General features: G+C 43.5%; 1 protein-coding gene across 1 annotated transcript; it reads right to left on the minus strand.

Annotated features, from left to right (window-relative positions):
- Positions 1-1,765: 1,765 nt before the first annotated feature.
- On the minus strand, positions 1,766-21,000 carry LOC111977119 (serine/threonine-protein kinase 35-like). Its single transcript, XM_024006430.2, has 3 exons — positions 20,267-21,000; positions 13,481-14,263; positions 1,766-1,884 (listed from the first exon to the last, which is right to left on the minus strand). The coding sequence occupies exons 1-2, from the start codon at positions 20,802-20,804 to the stop codon at positions 13,548-13,550; spliced, it is 1,254 nt and encodes a 417-aa protein (XP_023862198.1). The 5' UTR covers positions 20,805-21,000; the 3' UTR covers positions 1,766-1,884; positions 13,481-13,547.
- Between the last annotated feature and the right edge of the window lie 144 nt (positions 21,001-21,144).

The following is a 21,144-nucleotide window of genomic DNA, read 5'->3' on the forward strand; positions in this document are numbered from 1 at the left end:
TATTAAATTACTAGCGGGGCTATGTCATAAACTCTCAAAGTTCCAGAATGGGGTGAAAATAGCAACCATATTGGCCAAACCAGTCTCATTGGAATMAATGGCAGTAGAGGAATAACCCTGCTTTTACTTATCAAATGCCTTTTATCTTTCTGCATATCAGAAATTGTGTAATAGACTTGTCAACGTAAAATAMTCATAATTATAAATGCCATTTATTTAGGTTTAATAGCAATTTTCTGTATAAATAGCCTTTAAAACAGACCATTACAGTTCTCTTGGAAAGTTGGGAGTGCCATTATATGATACGATATCAGTCATTACCTGTTGCATTTACAACTTGTCTGAGTCCTATCATCAATGTCAGCCAGTGTATGGCTGTGGATTGACTGCATTGTATGAATGGAATGTTGGCATGTATAAACTGGGTAGTTCGAGCCCCGAATGCTGATTGGCTGACAGCCGTTATATATCAGACCGTAAACCACGGGTACAACTCATTACTGATGAATGTGTTGGTTTTTTAACGACTGTCTTTCTGCTCGCATTTTGATGTGTATTTTCTGTAATTTATGTAATTCAGGGCTCATCTGTAAAGAGACCTTAGTCTCAGTACGACTCCCTGATAAAATAAAGGTTACATAAATAGAGTGCAAGGTAGCTACCGACTGGAACATTAAGCTAGCCAAGACCAACACAAACAAACAGACTATACAGCTACAAGTAGTGAGTGGTGTTACAAACAGACTATACTGAACAAGTTAAATGTCTTAGCTGTGATGAAATGTTTTGTACACACAGATACGTGTAGCCTACCTGGACACTGGGTCCCCACATTTCCCACGCCGAATAGCCTGAAGCCTCAGGGCTCTATTACCAACCGTAGCATTACCGTTACCAACCGTAGCATTACCGTTACCAACCGTTTAGGTCGGGATTTCAGATCTGGTTACATGTACATTGAACACCACAGCAGCTTTTCGGCCATAGGGGGAAAAACAACGTTTGCTCCTTTACACTGGGGGGGGGGGGGAAGAAGAATGTTTGCTGTTCATGGGGCGTGGTCGAGGGGTAATTCCTTATTATTACGTGAATAGACTCGACTATTGTCAGTTAAAATTATTCCATAAATGTTTTTAAAAAGTGGCCTAAATCTGGCTGGCTAGCTAATAAACAGAGAGTGCAGATACAATAACGTATCTGCACTGTATGTTTGTCAGCGTGCAGTTAAATTCTATTTTCATAATATCTTATCATAGTACTGGTAATCCATGGCTGACCAACTCCCTGACCAAAATGTCTGACATTTATCCCATCATAAGAAGGTTCATGTCCATCCCAGTACTAATTCCACGATACAAATTAAGTCCCTTCTACATATCGGTCATTTTAGGAATACTTTTTGAAAACTCTTGGCCAGAATTCCACAATGCAACATGTTAGCCTCTCCAGTCCATACGTGACAAGGATCCATTCATACTAGCCTGTGGCCCCATCCAACAACACATGTCAACATTGGAGGAGAAGGAAGAACCCGTCCATAACCGAACCAAAGAAAAAAATATATAAACATAACTTAATCACGATTACTCCTTTGGGCCATTTCAAAGCAGGTGTGCAAGGAAGCACTGGTCTGGCATAGCTGACCATCATACATTGGTGAATGTCTTTTGGCTTTTTGGTGACAACATTCCAAATTTAAAACAGAAGATGACGGGGAGAGAACCTGACTTTCCATACGACTTGATTGCATAGCTTTTCCTGTGATGGTGTCCTGATTWTTGAAGTGCTGGCCTCAATCACAGAGGTTTTACAGTTCAGAGATGATCAGAGTCCCTTCTTCCACCTCTGTACAGACTCGGGATCCCACATTGAGTTAGTAAACATCTGGAAAGAGGGGAGAAAATAAGATGGTTGAATGTCAGCCAATATGAAATAGAGGCTTACAGGTTATGAGTATCATTTTTCTTTAGGCAGTGCTAGTAGTGTACTGTGGAACTCCAGTGCATGTTACTGAACCAGCAAACAATATCTGTGCATACAAAATGAAGCCTATAGAATTGTGCCAATACGCAAAACCATTCAGATGTGCATGATTGGTGGGATTCATTATGCGACCCCGAATGGCACGTCTGAGGTCACGGATTGTTTCATGGTATAAATACCCTCGGGTTCACTACAATAAATTCTTTATGGTGGTCTCCACTGGGGCAGTCTACACAACCCCATTAAATGGCCCCTCTTATGCAGCAAACACTGCAGCACCTGAGGTTCCTCAAGCAAAAGGGCCCCTTTCCTTCGTTAACCCTGCTCTCAGCTGCTGTAAGGGCCCTACAGCAGCTGACAAGGACAGGCTAAATGCCAGCCATTATTGATTGCTCTTAAGCTCGGCGGTGGTGTCCGACTTCACCTCCCATTCTAAGTCATGTGCAGGCTTGCTGAGGAGGAGGATGCACGCTGCCATGAACCAGGGTCACGGTCCTTAGGGCAAGCAACAGAAAATGCTTTCAAATGTTTTTCAACAAAAAACAGAAAGTGTTTTTCTTATTGAACAAGTTCAACCAGTTCCAGTGAGTTTTCTTCCCGTTTAGTGCCTAATGAACACGAGCCAGCTAAAAGGTCCTGTCCAGACTCCGGGTGGGAGAGACCTACTCTGAGCACAGGGCCATTTAAAGACTGCTGAAACAACCTCCCCCATGCCGCTAGCATGCTTCCCATACCGTGACTCAAACATTAAGATTGCCTAACTACGAAGACTCTTGCAACCTTTTGCCATTGTAGGCACCCAATTGACCCCCCCCCCCCCCCCCTTTTTTTGTTGGTTTGATTGTTGTTGGTCTGGAAAAAGGGGTGCACAGTTTGCTAGTGTCCGTGCCTGCAGCAGGAACCAAGGCAAACATCACATGAACAAGAGGGGCTGCAGGGTGAAACTGAGCCACATTGTAATTCTTCAAACATCCCACTACGTGTTGCGTAACATGCTCCCCCAAAAGGGCTACCTTGTTAAAACCAGTAGAGACTGGCATCTGCAGTGGAAACGTGGGGGAGGAGGGCTTCCTCTAAGTCCAGGATACATGCAACTCATTACCATTCGAGTTTAGGAAAATAACATTCATATTTTTACGAGTGGTTGTGTAACAAACCAATCCATGACCCTCGCTGGCTGGGTGTCAATAGAGTTGAAAAACGGTGGTAAATGTGGTTTGGTAGCACTGAACAATTCGTGTAGCTTTTACACAGAAAGCACTTCACTTGTACTATATTAAAGATTGAGATGATTTATGCAAGTAGGCCTAAGAATGCAGATGCCAACGTGGGTTTATGTGGATATTGATGCCTCGATTACACTGCCGAGTAACGGGGCTGTAAGCAACAGGTCGACCGCTAGATTTTACACCATAGAATTACATGGGAATTCAAAGTAGTGACTTTCTAATAAACCAGTAAGTTCCCGTCTCATTTAAGCTTCTCTTTAGATACTCAACTAACTGGAATTATTCATGCTCCTGCATTTGAAAAGGCTGAAAAGCCTCAGTCGACCCACCACTGCCAGACAAGTACAGTAGTTATATGACAACAAGGCGTGACTTCACTGAAGAATCCCTACTGTTGACCAACCACTGACGAAGGGGCGTAGACTTCGGTTAGCGTCAAGAAGAAATGTGCCCCCAATCAACCCCCAAAAAACCTTTACTGAAGTCCAAAACGAACAAAAACGTCACAAAATGTCATAATATATGCACAAACTCTTTCGAACTGTTTCGGCTGGGAAGCATGCAGATGCCTTTACCCTCTCCAGAGAAAGGCAGGCAGGCCTCGTTCAGCATAGCAATTAAAACCAGCAGAGGAGTCTGGTCCTCAACAAAACCGGTTATAACTAGCTCTGTACAAACCACAACCGCACCATAGAAAACCATTAAATAGAGCTTAAGGAACAGAAAGCGCAACAGAGAAACGGACAAACTTATGCAACGCCCAAACTGACACTGAGGTTAGCTGTGCCTGTGTGTTTGTCTTCAGGTTTGAGAGGAATTCACCTCAAGTAATTCACCCATCTCAAGTGATTAAATATTAGCGCGAGTTGAGGATTCGTGGGAAAGTGGTGGTGGTTTATGGCTTTGGTTGGGGTTGGCAAAGTGTGTGGAGCTTTGGAGACTCTCAGTGAAGCTACCGCAGTGACGCTTATCTAGAATGTTCGTAGTGGAAAACATCCTTGAGAGCGAGCGTGACAACATTACCTGATCATGCATCTCTCATCCATCAATTAAGAGTTTAAAAGGCTCCAACCATAATCAGAAGAACAATGCTGAAAGGCAGAGCTTCAGAAATAAGTGTGACAAAATAAAGTGATTTAAAACAAACATGGCACCAAAGAGCACTGAGAATCACTTACTCTATGCCTACGCAGAACTCTAGCACTGCCATAGCACTGGCGACCAGACAGTGATATAGGCAGAGTCTAAGGCAGGGTGAGACTAGACCCTGAGGGGTGCGTACAAAAGCAGATCCATTAGATTCAATTACATCACCAGCCAACCGTGCTGTTTGACTGGGGGCAGAGGAGCAGAAAGGCAAAGGCCCTCCAGTTATGACAGTGACACAGCAGAGGGGGTGGGGGGGGGGGTAGGGTATAGCCAAAGAACAATGCCGAGGTGTGGATGTGCACAGAAAATATATATATATATATATATATATATATATATATATATATATATATATATATTAAAAAAAACGTACTTCCTAGTATTACTTGCACAACCAGGTGATTCGACTATCAGCTTTCATGGAAACCTGACTTTCCATACGACGTGTGAAGCTCACAACAAATGTACCTTTGGGTTGTTAACCCACGTTCCAGGCACGCTTCTTTGAAAGCCCTTTCATTACAAGGGTCTTTTATAATTTTTTACAATCCCTATTACTCAGTTACACACCCCGTTACATTACTAATCCAAAATGCTCTCATTCTTCTACACCCGCCCTTTTCTCACCCGAAATAAAACAAGTGCCCTCCTGCTGGCATTTCTCAGTCAACTCTAATATTATGTTTAGCTTTCGCTGACTTCAGTCATCCCCACCCTCCCACTCCCCGACCAGTTTCCCTGATAACAAGCCTCTATACATACAGTAAGACACGCCCACAGAACTGTACCATACAGCCAAACCACTTCGTAAACACTATTTCCATAGAGACCATAGTAAAGAGAGTGTGAGCGAGTTCAAGTTTCAACACGAGCTTCTGCTCGCCTAAAGTGTACCGTGTGCCCTGGGCCAGTTTTGAACTAGACTCTGTATGGGACCCAAACACCGTACATAAAAAGACTTATGTAAAGCACTACAGTCAGTGCTCCTTGCTGATGTCACGGACTTAAACATTCATTAGACAAGCCTTTTACGTGACATGTTACTTCGCACCATGTGCAGTGCACTCCAAATCCCCCAGTTCATACAAAAATCCTACTACAGTATTCACATTGTCAAAACATTATTTCAAAGGTAATGCTCATTGGCCTGGTTTATCTGGGTACAGAGGCAGACACACACACAGGCTGGCAGGCAGGTGGAGAAGCAGAGGACAAGATGTTCCAAGCGTGAGCCTCAGTAAGCCCTCACCGAGAAAGAGCAGCAGCCTCATTGTCTACCAGTGGGAGAGGGGTGGGGGAGCGGAAAAGTGGAGGGCTCCTGAACCCTGCATGGACTGGCAGCTGAAGTCTGTGCAGCTATCCAGAGGTGGGAGGGTGGGGGAKGCTAACACTAACCATGGACTGCTCTGAGTGTAGTGTGTGGTGGAGGATGGAGGATGCCCACAGCAGTGGTTGGTGGAGTTGGTACTGGACTGAGATGATGACCTCACCTTCAGTTCTGCATAATCCTCTTGCACTAATTTAAGAGCAGTGAAAGGATTAGTATTGAACACAGGATTACCCCCCCCCGTAACCCTTCATTAACCCCCCATGTTCAGAGCGACAGATTGGACGGTGCAGATGTAAAAGCACGGTGGCTAGGAAAAACTATTTTCAAAAGGCAGGAACCTAGGAATAAATCTAGAGAAGAGCCAGGCTCTGAGGGGTGGCCAGTCCTCTTCTGGCTGTGCCGGATGGAGATAAGAGTACATGGGCATTAAGGCCAGATCATCATAGATCATCATAGATGGCCAGCGGGGTCAAATAATAAGCAGTGGTTACAGAGGATGTAACWGCACCTCAGGAGTAAACGGCAGTTTGAGCGTGCGTAGATCAAGTATTTTAAAGAAAACAAAAAGGCTACTATTTGAACACTGGTGCCTTACGCCCAACCACACAGCCACTGGGAGTCATCCACTGAGAGATAACAAGTCTGAATAGTCTCTTAGAAAAACAAGGTGAGGACAACCCCGGCCCAAAGACTGACATGGCACAATGCCCTACGAGGAATTAATCAGCCTACCAGGAAATTCCCATATTTCATGATAAAAAAAAACAGGATTAATTAAGGAAGGAACACAAGGTATAGTCTGCAGAGCAATGAGTTCAGGCCAACCCGTGGTGTTGAAAAAGTGAACATGGGTGGGGTGTGATGCGAGTGTACCTGACAGGTAAGGCAAAGGGCGTCTGTCACTCAACTTAGCCCAGGAATAATAGGGCTTGTTTACAGATAACTGATACCAACTCTCACAGAGGAGGAGGAAGGGCTGGGTTTGGCTGGGCTGTGTTTGCCTTGGGAAAGGTGACGAGCCCAGCTGATCTCCTCATCTACAGGCATACAAAGTGCTAAACTAAAAGCCCCTGAGGCGATGATCTGTAGGACAGTGTTATGAAAGAATGAAAAGTGGGCCAGAGAGAGAGGGGGGAGGGGTGGAGTTTGAACTGGTACTGGCAACTATACAGGGTACATTTTGGCCCTTGGGCAAGTAGCATGGTTTTGATTAAAGCCAGAGAGCAAGAGAGAGAAAGGGGGTGAGGGGTTGGCTGAATAAGCAGACAAACAACAAGTGGTAAGAGACTGAGCTAGGGGTCTCCAGCATGCAGAGTTACCTGTCTGGACTCTGCACACAGCACGTTTGTATTTGAAAACAGCAGACAGCGCATCAAGGCATTACCAGCCTACTAGTCCCTCTCCTGTGTTGCTGACTGACTGAACAGAGAAGGGAGGCCAAAGCCTCTACCGAGTCAAAAACAGTTTACCTCAGATTAAAGTCAATCTGGCAGTGAGGAGAATAGCTCATGTTTGCCCATGGTAGAAGTTCTCAGAAAGTGACTTTTTAGACTTGAACGCCAAAACATTCAGGAGATTGAAGTTCTCAAACTTCACCCATTTTGCATACCCTACCCTACCATGAGACATTCATGTCTTCATCACTGAAATAGATAAACGGTTGAGTTTGATATAAATTTGAAAGTTTACAAACAGGGTTGTCAAACTGTTTTATTGAAGAACAATAATCTGATGTGTACCAGCTAAATTGCAAGGGTCTGAAGGGATATGTCCATCCTATAAATTCTATGATCAGAAGGACACCCACTCTGAATTCAAGAGTATAGTGTGTCTCAACCGATGACGGGCACAACAAACACTTCAGATTAGTTAAACTTACTTTATTTCTAGAAATCATAGAATAGTTTGACAACCCTGTTTGTAAGCTTTCAAAGTATATACAATTCTGTTTGTCCATTTCAGTGATGAAGACATGGATGTGTCATGGTAGCGTGTGGTATGGAAAATGGGTCAACTTCAAGCACCTCTATGTTTTGGCATTCAGGTCCAAAACGTTACTTGGGCAAACATTAGGACCAGGATGAGACCAGTATCGCGATACTCGTTAGTATCATGGCAGGGAAACAAAACACGGAGTGAATTTAACTTCTTCAGGAAAACATCCAGAGTCACATTTATGGGGGTGTATACTTCATGATTAACGACTCATGGTGTAACCATAACAACATACAGGAACTCAAGTCCACCTGTTCACCTGACCTAGAATTACTTAATCAAATGCCGACCATATTATCTCCCAAGAGAATTCTCTTCAGTTATCGTCACAGCCGTGTATATACCCCCTCAAGAAGATAACATGACGGCCCTCAAGGAACTTCACTGGACTCTATGTAAACTGGAAACCATATATCCTGAGGCAGCATTTATTGTAGCTGGAGATTTTAACAAAGCAAATTTGAGAACAAGGCTACCTAAATTCTATCAGCATATTGATTGCAGCACGTGCAATAGACTGGACCACTGTTACTCTAACTTCCGCGAGGGATACACGGCCGTCCCTCGCCCTCCCATCGGCAAATCCGACCACTACTCCATCTCGCTCCTACCGTCCTATAGACAGAACTCAAACAGGATGTATCCATGACTATAACCATTCAACGCTGGTCTGACCAATCGGAATCCTCGCTTCAAGATTTTTMGGGATCAAACGGACTGGGAAATGTTCCAGGCAGCTTCAGAGAATCGATGTATGCTGACTCAATGAGTGAGTTTATAAGGAAGTGCATTGAAGATGTTGTACCCACTGTGACTAATAAAACCTACCCAGACCAAAAACCACAGATGGCGGCATTCGCACAAAAATGAAAGTGCGAACCACCGCATTTAACCATGGAAAGAGGATTGGGAATATGGCCGAATATAAACAATGTAGTTATTCCCTCCGCAAGGCAATTAGACAAGCGAAATGTCGGCATAGGGACAAAGTGGAGTTGCAATTCAACGGCTCAGACACGAAACATGTGGCTGGGTCCACAGGCAATTACGGACTACAAAAAGAAAACCAGCCACGTCACGGACACTGACGTATTGCCTCCAGACAAACTAAACACCTTTGTCCGCTTTGAGGATAATACAGTGCCACCGACGCGGACCGCTACTAAGGACTGCGGGCCCCCCCCCTCTCCTTCTCCGTGGCCGATGTGAGTAAGACATCTAAACGTGTTGACCCTCACAAGGCTGCTGGCTCAGATGGCATCCCTAACCGCGTCCTCAGAGCATGCGCAGACCAGCTGGCTGGTGTGTTTACAGACATATTCAAATCGCTCCCTATCCCAGTCTGCTGTCCCCACATGCTTCAAGACGGCCACCATTGTTCCTGTACCCAAGAAGACAAAGGTAACTGAACTCAATAACTAATGCCCCGTAGCACTTACTTCTGTCATCATAAAGTGCTTTGAGAGACTAGTCAAGGATCATATCACCTCCACCATACCTGCCACCCTAGACCCACTTCAGTTTGCATACCGCCCCAACAGGTCCACAGATGATGCAATCACCATCACACTGCACCCTGCCCTGTCCTATCTGGACAAGAGGAATACCTATGTAAAAATGCTGTTCATTGACTACAGCTCAGAATTTAACACCATAGTACCCTCCAAGCTCATCATTAAAAGCTGGAGGCCCTGGGTCTCAACCCCACCCTGTGCAATTGAGTCCTGGACTTTCTGAAGGGCCGACCCCAGGTGGTGAAGGTAGGAAAGAATACCTCAAAACTGGGGCCCCAAAAGGGTACGTGCTCAGCCACCTCTTGTACTCCCTGTTCACCCATGACTGCGTGGCCAAGCACGCCTCCAACTCAATCATCAAGTTGGCAGACGACACAACATTAGTGGGTTTGGTTACCAACAACGACGAGACAGCCTACAGGGAGGAGCCGTGGTGTCAGGAAAACAACCTCACACTCAACGTCAACAAAACAAAGGAGATGATCGTGGACTTCAGGAAACAGCAGAGGGAGCACCCCCCTATACACATCGAAGGGACAGTAGTGGAGGTAGCGGATTTAAGTTCCTCGGCATACACGTCACAGACAAACTGAAATGGTCCACCCACAAAGACAGTGTGGTGAAGACCCAACAGCACCTCTTCAATCTCAGGAGGCCGAAGAAAATGGGCTTGTCACCTAAAACCCTGACAAACTTTTACAGATGCACAATTGAGAGCATCCTGTCGGGCTGTATCACCGTCTAGTACAGCAACTGCACCGCCCTCAACCAAAAGGCTCTCCAGAGGGTTGTGCGGTCTGCACAACGCATCACCTGGGACAAACTACCTGCCCTACAGAACACCTACAGCACCCGATTGTCACAGGAAGGCCAAAAAGATCATCAAGAACAACAACCACCAGAGCCACCGGCTGTTCACCCCACTAATATCCAGAAGGCGTAGCAAAGCTGGGACAGAGAGATATAATCTGTTTTTCAATCTCAAGGCCATCAGACTGCTAAACAGCAATCACTAACTCAGAGAAGCTGCTGCCTACATAGAGACTCACTAGTCACTTTGAACTAACCACTTTAATAATGTTTACATATCTTACATTACTCATCTCATACGTACAGTTGAAGTCGGAAGTTTCCATACACTTAGGGGTTGGGGTCATTAAAACTTGTTTTACAACCACTCCACAAATTACTTGTTAACAAACTATAGTTTTGGCAAGTCGGTTAGGACATCTACTTTGTGCATGACACGTGATTTTTCCAACAACTGTTTACAGACAGATTATTTCACTGTATCACAATTCCAGTGGGTCAGAAGTTTACATACACTAAGTTGACTGTGCCTTTAACTTATTATGGATAGGGGGCAGCATTTTCACGTTTGGATGAAAAGCGTGCCCAGAGTAAACTGCGTGCTACTCAGCCCCAGTTGCTAATATTATTAGTAGATTTGGATAGAAACCACTGAAGTTTCTAAAACTGTTTGAATGATGTCTGTGAGTATAACAGAACTCATATGGCAGGCAAAAACCTGAGAAAAATCCAACCAGGAAGTGGGAAATCTGAGGTTTGTAGGTTTTCAACTCTTGGCCTATCGAATACAGTGTCTATTGGGTCATTTTGCACTTCCTAAGGCTTCCACTAGATGTCAACAGTCTTTAGAAACGTGTTTGATGCTTCTACTGTGAAGTGGGGCCAAATGATAMGGGAATGAGTCAGGGCTCTGGCAGAATGCCAGGAGCTCGCGATGCTTGTTCACGTGAGAGCGAGCTCTGTTCCATTGCTTTTCTGAAGACAAAAGGAATTCTCCAGTTGGAACATTATTGAAGATTTATGTTAAAAACATCCTAAAGATTGATTCTATACTTCCTTTGACATGTTTCTACGGACTGTAATATGACTTTTGGTCTGAACTTTTGCCTGGACCTGCCCGCGCTTCGTGAGTTTAGATTGTGTACTGAACGAGCGAACCAAAAGGAGTAAATTGGACATAAATGATGGACTTCATGGAACAAATCAAATATTTATTGTGGAACTGGGATTCCTGGGAGTGCATTCTGACGAAGATCAAAGGTAAGTGAATATTTATAATGCTATTTCTGACTTATGTTGACTCCAACATGGCGGATATCTCTTTGGGTTGATTTGTTGTCTGAGCGCCGTACTCAGATTATTGCATGGTTTGCTTTTTCCGTAAAGTTTTTTGAATACTGACACAGCGGTTGCACTAAGGAGCAGTATATCTTTAAATCTGTGAATAACACTTGTATCTTTTATCAATGTTTATTATGAGTATTTCTGTGATTTGATGTGGCTCTGTGCAAATTCACGGGATGTTTTGGAGGCAAAGCCAAATGTAAACTGAGGTTTTTGGATATAAATATGAACTTGATCGAACAAAACATACATGTATTGTGTAACATGTTGTCCCGGGAGTGTCATCTGATGAAGAATATCAAAGGTTTGAGATTAATTTTATCAATATTTCTGCTTTTTGTGACTCCTCTCTTTGGTTGGAAAATCGCTGTATGCTTTCTGTGACTAGTTGCTGACCTAACATAATTATATGTTTTGCTTTCGCCTAAAAGCTTGTTTGAAAATCGGACACTGTGGTTGGATTAACGAGAATATTATCTTTAAAATGGTGTCTAATACTTGTATGTTTGAGAAAATTGAATTATGAGATTTCTGTTGATTGAATTTAGCGCCCTGCAATTTCATTGGCTGTTGGGAACACCAGTCCTAGACAGGTTAAACAGCTTGGGAAATTATGTCATGGGTTTAGAAGATTCTGACTCAAATTATGTAAATTAGCCTATTGGAGGTGTACCTGTGGATGTATTTCAAGGCCTACCTTCAAACTCAGTGACTTTTTGCTTTTTGAAAATCAAAAAGAAATCAGCCAAGACCTCAGAAAAAAATTGTAGACTTCCACAAGTCTGGTTCATCCTTGGGAGAAATTTCCAAACGCCTGAAGGTACCACGTTCATCTGTACAAACAATAGTACACAAGTATAAACACCATGGGACCACGCAGCCGTCATACCGCTCAGGAAGGAGACGCATTCTGTATCCTAGAGATGAACGTACTTTGGTGGGGGGGGGCTTGCAAGCCGAGGAACACCATCCCAACCGTGAAGCACGGGGGTGGCAGCATCATGTTGAGGGGGTGCTTTGCTGCAGGAGGGACTGGTGCACTTCACAAAATAGATGGCATCATGAGGCATGAAAATTAGGTAGATATATTGAAGCAACATCAAGACATCAGTCAGGAAGTTAAAGCTTGGTCGCAAATGGGTCTTCCAAATGAACAATGACCCCAAGCATACTTCCAAAGTTGTGGCAAAATGGCTTAAGGACAACAATGTCAAGATATTGGAGTGGCCATCACAAAGCCCTGACCTCAAACCTATAGAAAATTTGTGGGCAGAAGTGAAAAAGTGTGTGTGAGCAAGGAGGCCTACAAACCCGACTCAGTTGCACCAGCCCTGTCAGGAGGAATTGGACAAAATTCACCCAACCTATTGTGGAAAGCTTGTGGAAGGCTACCCAAAACATTTGATCCAAGTTAAACAATTTAAAGGCATTGCTACCAAATACTAATTGAGTGTATGTAAACTTATGACCCACTGGGAATGTGATGAAAGAAATAAAAGCTGAAATCATTCTCTATTATTCTGACATTTCACATTCTTAAAATAAAGTGGTGATCCTAACTGACCTAAGAGAGGGAATTTTTACTAGGATTAAATGTCAGGAATTGTGAAAAACTGAGTTTAAATGTATTTGGCTAAGGTGTATGTAAACTTCCGACTTCAACTGTATATACTGTACCTTATACCATCTATTGCATCTTGCCTATGCCGCTCAGCCATCGCTCATCCATATATTTATATGTACATATTCTTATTCTATCCCTTTAGATGTGTGTGTATTAGGTAGTTGTTGGGGACGTGTTAGATTACTTGTTAGATATTACTGCACTGTCGGAACTACAAGCACATCGCTACACTCGCATTGACATCTGCATGTGACCAYTACAATTTGATTAATGCATTCATTTTCCAGGATATAGCACACGTTTTACATGCAGKAGGTTTTTTTTAAAGTCCAAAGACTTGGGTCTCCGTGGTGGTTTCATATTTGCCATGGGAAAAACGGGATACTGGTATCGTCACAGCCCTAGCAAACATGTATGAAAGGTCTTGTTCAAATCAAATGGGGATCAGTCAGAAAGTGATTGAAATCCCACGTGTGGTGTCCATGTGAGGAGGAAAACCTACCTGGTAAAAAAGCAGACCCTTCTCTTACTGGCCATGGTTTGGAAAAGGGAATGGGAGGGGAGCGGTGTCACACAGCACACGTGACTAGGTTCACCAGCACCTCCAGTTGGAAGGCGTCGGGCCGGTCCAGGGGGTTGACCGCAAGCATGTCCTGCAGAAGCTTTTTCACCCCCTCAGACATGGTGCTGCGTGTCTTCTGCGGGATGTGGAGCACCATCTTGGGGTTCCCCAGGAGCGCCTCACCCACTGGCACAATCTCAGTGCCCCGACGCACGTAGGTGCCCAGCAGCTCACGCTTGGACTCGYCGTCGATGAAGGTGATCCGCTCCAGCATGGCCCAGATGATGATGCCCAGGGCAAAGATGTCCGCCTTGGCTGTGTAGTGGCCCTCCCACACCTCGGGCGCCATGAAAAAGTCTGAGCCACATGTTGACGACAACCAGAACTTATTCACGTTGTTTCCGTCGCCTCCAGCTTTGGGGTGCTCATTGCCGTCTTTGCCCAAGCCTGCGCAGACCTTGCTGAGGCCGAAGTCAGCCACTTTGAGCACAGGCAACCCTGACTTCTGGGAGATGAGGATGTTGTCGGGCTTGAGGTCGCGGTGCACAATATTGTTCTGGTGCAGGAAGGCCACGGCACTGGTCAGCTGGCGCATGAAGCTCTTGTTGGTGCGTGGATCGGGCCGTCGCGAAAGGATGTACTGGTTCAGGTCCCCGCCCTCGCAGAACTCCATGATGAACCATAGGTAGCACGGCTCCTCCGGGTAGCCCAGAATTCGCTCACCTAGGGAAAGAGACAGACAAAACAGCATTTAAGAGTGGCAAAACCAATGGAACCTCGCCAATCTTAAAGGCTGTCATCTTGGCCGTAGACTAAATCTGGATGTTTTAAAGCCAATTTCCTGCAATTCTACGCATTTTGCCATGCCATCTGAGTGCCTCAAACATGATAAAATCAACGGAGGCCCCATGCCATGACATGTTTTGAATTTTAGATTCTGTCTAGCTCCTTTATCTTTTCTACATAGTTTATATCAGGTTTTAGTCGTTTAAGTTTGCACTGAATTTTTATTTTAATTTAAGTATATATTTTGGACAGTCGGCAATMACTTAGCAACGGCGGCCTGCTGCTGCTAAAAGAATATAGGGGAAACACTGCCCCCCCTTTCCACATCATGTGCAATGATGGCTATGAAAACAAACAGGACTTGTTTCTCAAATAAACTGTGGCAAGCTATCTACACACATTAACACAGGCTGTGTGCAACAGCGCAATCATCAACGCACAGATCTTGGCTAGGGTCTCTGGGACTGTGTCCGAAGAGCACACCTAATCTGTCTGTGCCCCACAATGTTCCCAGAATTTATCATCTACAATGTTTGTTTGGTTAGTAATTTCTGTTAATAATATTGAAAACATTATTATTATTACTACTACTACGACGGTCTTACCATTGTCATCGTAGTAGTTGGACACGTTTGCAGAGCACACAACCTAGGCTACACTTGTGAGAAAAAAKCAAGTTGGTTTATTTCATTCCATTTACTAGTTGTCAATTTATTCATTGTCTTTTGTTGGAGCGCTCCTGTCAATCTTGAGTAAGAACACTCACCCGATTACGCATATAGAAGTAGGACTAGTCTACCAGGCCTTCGGGCAAATGTAGGTCTATAAGTGTGCCCATTTGGGGATCTGATAAGACAAATCAGAAATCGTAACTCACCGTCTCTGTTGAGCTTCTTAAAGAAAAATGTTTCTTCGCCTCAAACAGCAAGTAAACAAAGTCTGTTTTTACATCCATTGAGAGTGAATAGTTCTTCAATATAGCCTATTTGAAAAATCTTCCCAGCTTTCTCTGTGTCGATTACCACTCAGCATGAAAGGGGGGGGGGGAAATGTCATGCTCTGATCCAGTGGAATCGTGATAAAAATAGGCCTACCTGATTACTTCTTAGCCCCTGTGCAAAATAGCCTACAGCTGTGTCTTTGTGGAGCTCAATGGCAGGGGAAACTAACGCCGCAGAATATTTTATACAAACTTGTAAGTTCGCTAGCACGAGCTTCGGGTCGGACCAAGTTAATGCAATAGTTCATACAATGTTTCAAGTTCCTTGCAGACAGGCCATGCATAGCCAATGTGATTTATAGAATATTTTCCACATGCAGGCTGCAATGTTTTTATTTGTTGGCTTTATGTAGGCTATTTTTACATATTGGCAATGGCAATAGAAATAGCTTTTAGATTTGTATAATTTTCATTTTGAATTTTGATTAATCACATGACATTGATTTTGAGATATGAAGAACATTGTAAGTGAAATTAAACTGTTCCACAAAAATGTGCATACGAAAATCCTAACTGGCACACAGATCAGTAGAAATGGTAGGATAACTTGGCACTCTAAATTGAAAAAGTTGCCGGCCGCTGGTGTAGCCCATTACCTGCAACTTCAGGAGCGTACTGCCAGCAGCAGAGAGCAACCGGAGCAGGAGGGTCGGGAACAGGTTTTTRTTCTTCTGGTTAGGCTATATTGATCTCTAGCTCCTTCTTCAGTAATGTGTGCGTCTTAATTTTTATTGGCAGTGCTTAATGCAGAAGACAGTAGTATTCAGACCCCTTTTTGTTACATTACAGCCTTATTCTAAAATGTTTTAAATAGATTTTTTTCCAGTAGTGGAAAAAGTACTCAATTGTCATACTTCAGAAAAAGTAAAGATACCTTAATAGAAAATGACAAGTAAAAGCCATCCAGTAAAAATCTAAAAGCATTTCATTTTAAAATATACTTAAGTATCAAAAGTAAATGGAATTTCTAAAATGTACTTAAGTATTAAAAGGTAAAAGAACAAATAATTTCAACTTCCTTATTAAGCAAACCAGACAGCACATTATTTTATTTTTTMGACGGATAGCCAGGGGCACAGTAACACTCAGACATAACTTAAGAACTAAGCATTTGTGTTTAGTGAGTCTGCCTGATCAGAGGCAGTAGGGATGACCTCTTGATAAGTGTGTGAATTAGACCATTTTCCTGTCAAAATGTAACGAGTACTTCTGGGTATCAGGGAAAATGTATGGAGTAAAAAGTACATTATTTTCTTTAGGACTATTGTGATGTAAAAGTCAGCATGATGCTGACACCACCATGCTTCATCGTAGAGATGGTGCAAGGTTTCCTCCAGACATGACGCTTGGCATTCAGGCCAAAGAGTTCAATCTTGGTTTCTTCAGACCAGAGAATCTTGTTTCTCATGGTCTGAGAGTCCTTTAGGTGCCTTTTAGCAAACTCCAAGCGCTGKCATATGCCTTTTACTGAGGAGTGGCTTCGGTTTGGCCACTCTACCATAAAGGCCTGATTGGCAGACTGTTGGAAGGTTCTCCCATCTCCACACGGTTGCTCTGTCAGAGTGACCATCGGGTTCTTTGTCAGGGACAGCCCTACTGGGATTTAAAGGGGAATGGAATAAGTAGTCCAATATCCACTTTTATCCTATTGTTTTTCATCACTGCACCGCCTTTATCAACATCACACCCCTAGGACTGAACAAAGACTACAGTAGGACAAGGATAGAGAAGTTTGGGTGGTGCAGTGATTTAATGCTTATTTCCTGCAATTCTACACATTTTGTCATGGGGTGCAAAGAACATTTGCATTTTTTTATGCAATTCTATAAATTTTGCAATGTCTAATATGTATTCATGTGATATCTGAGCGAGAAAAAAAAATAACATCTAGTTATAAATAGCTCTCTAAGGTATGTAATGACTAACATGACAAGAGGAACTGATGATTCACTACCCAATTTCTTAATTGCACCTTGTGCATTCTACTATTACAACTTTCAAGAGTAACTTAAAAAAAATACTGGGTGGGCGCGACCCCCTGCCGACACCTAATTTGGGAACCACTGGCCTAGACAAGTTAAGACAGTCCTGAAGTGTTCACTGAGCATTATTGTCCAACAAACTTTCACAGAAAAACAAAAAAAGATACGTCCCTTTTTCAGGACCCTGTCTTTCAAAGATATTTGGATTTTTACAAATTAATTTCAGATCTTCATTGTAAAGGGTTTAAACACTGTTTCCCATGCTTGTTCAATGAACAATAAACAATTAATGAACATGCACCTGTGGAACGGCCGTTAAGACACTAACTGCTTACAGACGGTGGGCAATTAAGGTCACAGTTATGAAAACTTAGGACACTGAAGAGCCCTTTCTACAGACTCTGAAAAACACTAAAAAAAATATGCCCAGGGTCGCTGCTCATCTGCGTGAACATGGGCATGCTGCAAGGAGGCATGAAGAATGCAGATGTGGCCAGGGCAACAAATTGCAAAGTCCGTACTGTGAGACGCCTAAGACAGAGCTACAGGGAGACAGGACGGACAGCRYATCGTCKTCGCAGTGGCAGACCACYTGTAACAACACCTGCACARGATTGGTACATCCGAACATCACACCTGCAGGACAGGTACAGGATGGCAACAACTGCCCGACATACACCAGGAACACACCCGGAACGCACAATCCCTCCATCAGTGCTCACTGTCCACAATAGGCTGAGAGAGGCTGGACTGAGGGCTTGTAGGCATGTTGTAAGGCAGGTCCTCACCAGACATTACCGCCAACAATGTCGCCTACGGGCATAAACCCACTGTCGCTGGACCAGATGTGACTGGCAAAAAGTACTCTTCACTGACGAGTCGTGGTTTTGTCTCACCAGGGAAGATGGTCGGATTCACGTTTATTGTCGAAGGAATGAGCATTACACCGAGGCCTGTACTCTGGAGCAGGATCGATTTGGAGGTGGATGGTCCGTCATGGTCTGGGGCGGTGTGTCACAACATCATCGGACTGAGCTTGTTGTCATTGCAAGCAATCTCAACGCTGTGCATTACAGGGAAGACATCCTCCTCCCTCATGTGGTACCCCTTCCTGCAGGCTTGTCCTGACATGACCCTCCAGCATGACAATGCCACACTGCTCGTTCTGTGCGTGATTTCCTGCAAGACAGAAATGTCAGTGTTCTTCCATGGCCAGCAAAGAGCCCAGATCTCAATCCCATTGAGCACGTCTCGGACCTGTTGGATCGGAGGGTGAGGGCTAGGGCCATTCCCCCCAGAAATGTCCAGGAACTCGCAGGTGCCCTGGTGGAAGAGTGGGATAACATCTCACAGCAAGAACTGGCAAATCTGGTGCAGTCCATGAGGAGGAGATGCACTGCAGTACTTAATGCAGCTGGTGGCCACACCAGATACTGACTGTTACTTTTGATTTTGACCTCCCCTTTGTTCAGGGACACCTTATTCCATTTCTGTGGAAGTTGTTCAGTTTGTGTCTCAGTTGTTGATTCTGATTATGTTCATACTAATATTTACACATGTTAAGTATGCTGAAAATAAATGCTGTTGACAGTGAGAGGACGCTTCTTGTTTTGCTGAGTTTAGGGTGATCACCATACAGTATATTCATTCTAGGCTTCAAAACACCATACTTTCAAAGCTGTGCAGAAAGTGACAAATATTGATGATTAAATGTTATTCAAAATGTTGACTATATAGCCTAGAGAAGCTCCTTTTGTTTTTTTTAAATGATGCATATTGGATAAAATTATGTCAAGTCAAGATTAATATTTAATTTGTTGAAAAAATAAATGGCCTGAAATGATGACACTTACATAACTAATTATACAAAGGACGGCCAGCAAAGGCAGTACTGAGGCTAACGGCTCTGAACAGTGAGRCTAGAGATTAAAAGCAAGATTCAGCAGTATCTGTGGGCCTCAAAACAAAACAATCTAATCCCAATTAATTTTGGCATATTTCACACTTAGCTCAAATAAGCTTGACTAGGGAAAAAAGGTCACGTGACGTACATTTCATACTAATAGAAAATATAATAATAAATAAGAGGCAATAGCTTGGGTTAATACCATCAATTGTAAAACACGTTGATTGCTTGATTCAGTCATGTATSCAAATTTGCAGCCAACCAGGAAAGGGTTTACTGATGGCCAACTAGAACACTGTTCTCAAGTGCTGGGAATAGCACACTGTGCCTATAGCGCATTYTGGCAGTTAACCTATACGTGGCACATGGGCATTTCGAAATCTTGTTCCTAAAAACAAATGAATGAGACTGATCAACCTGGAAAATAAAGCAAAATAAAGCATTATGATGGTACATACCCCCCCCCCCCAGACATTTACCCTGCCCCCACCCCCAATTGACATTTATCATTGCCACAGCTGTTCATATGTATATATTATTTCCATTGTTATTTATTTTATTTATTTTTTCACTTTGTCCTGCATTGCCAGAGCTCAGGGTGCAAAAATGTCACTGTACCCTATAATTACGTCTGCAACCCTGTACATGTGACTATTAAAACTAATCTAATAACTGCCCATCTATTCTGTTTGCCATTCAAAGTAACCAAATAGAAACAACAGGTAACGTTAACATAACATGTTACACAATGCTACATTTGGTTAAAAAAAAGTGTAGGTTTATTTCGCTTATCTACCTCGTTTGTATGTGCTGATCAGCAACTTCGAAAAATGTGCCTCCTTTTTGCAAACAATGGGTCAAACACTGAGTTAGCAGCAAAGTTAATAAGGATATTATTATTTTTTTGATTGGCCTGCTCTGTACTGATCAGAGCGAGCTAATTTAGCAAGCCATGTTATCGTTTCAATATAGGTAGTTATAGTAGCTACTAAAGAGTGACAACAAGAACCAATCAGGCAGTGGATTTCATCGAGGTAAAAAGCTATAGGTACCTTTTAGTGAAGTCTCCACCAACCGCAGGTATTGTTTTGACCTCTTATTTCCATGACTCATTTTCTGGGCCATTCCATTCCTTTGGAGCACACATTCCTCGAGCTGCACCACATTCTCGTGCTTCTTCTCCAGGCTTGCCAAAGCCCAGAATTCTGACAGAGCYAGTTCCACATTTTCAGGAGCGTTACACTGGAGTTTTTTAACCGCTACCCTTGCCCCTGTCCTCCGTGCAATTGCCTCGAACACTACCCCATAGCTGCCCCTTCCGACCTCTCGCAACAGACTGTAGCGTGGTGCCATAACCATAGCATGCTCCTCGAGGTTCTCGTTCTTACTAAAGTTCATAGAGAAACAGTGCTCCTCCATGGGGACATCGATGTCCACGTTGTTGTTCTCTACCGCTAGCGACCTCAGGACTTTGCACACCTCTCGTTTCGTCATGTTGGCGGTAGCGTTCTGTGCTTCAACCAGCCTTTTGTAAGCCCTCAGACTTCTTGGGGTTCTTATCTTTCGCCTCCTCCCGTTGCGTATATCCATGACTTKTTTTTTGTCGAAAACAAGTGTTTAGGAAAAATATGTGTATTTTTCATTACTTGAGTTAAACTAATGACAATCAAATTTATGACGCTTAATTGTTATAGATTAACCGTCAGATAACCCTCCCTTTCTTCAAATACTGTAAATCTGTTTAGCTGGCTAATGACGCTATGATGCCGCTCTAAAAGAAACGTGATTAAATAACAACCGTCTGTACAGCCTCCAATGTATAAAAGGAGATGGGAGGGAGTGGTTTGCTCCGATTGGTCCATCTGACAGATTAAGCAGGTAAAATGACCGCGACTAAATTAGAATTCTCCGCTGTTACTCAACATTTAAC

This window comes from Salvelinus sp. IW2-2015, linkage group LG17, assembly GCF_002910315.2.
Source record: "Salvelinus sp. IW2-2015 linkage group LG17, ASM291031v2, whole genome shotgun sequence".
Taxonomy (NCBI): Eukaryota; Metazoa; Chordata; class Actinopteri; order Salmoniformes; family Salmonidae; genus Salvelinus; species Salvelinus sp. IW2-2015.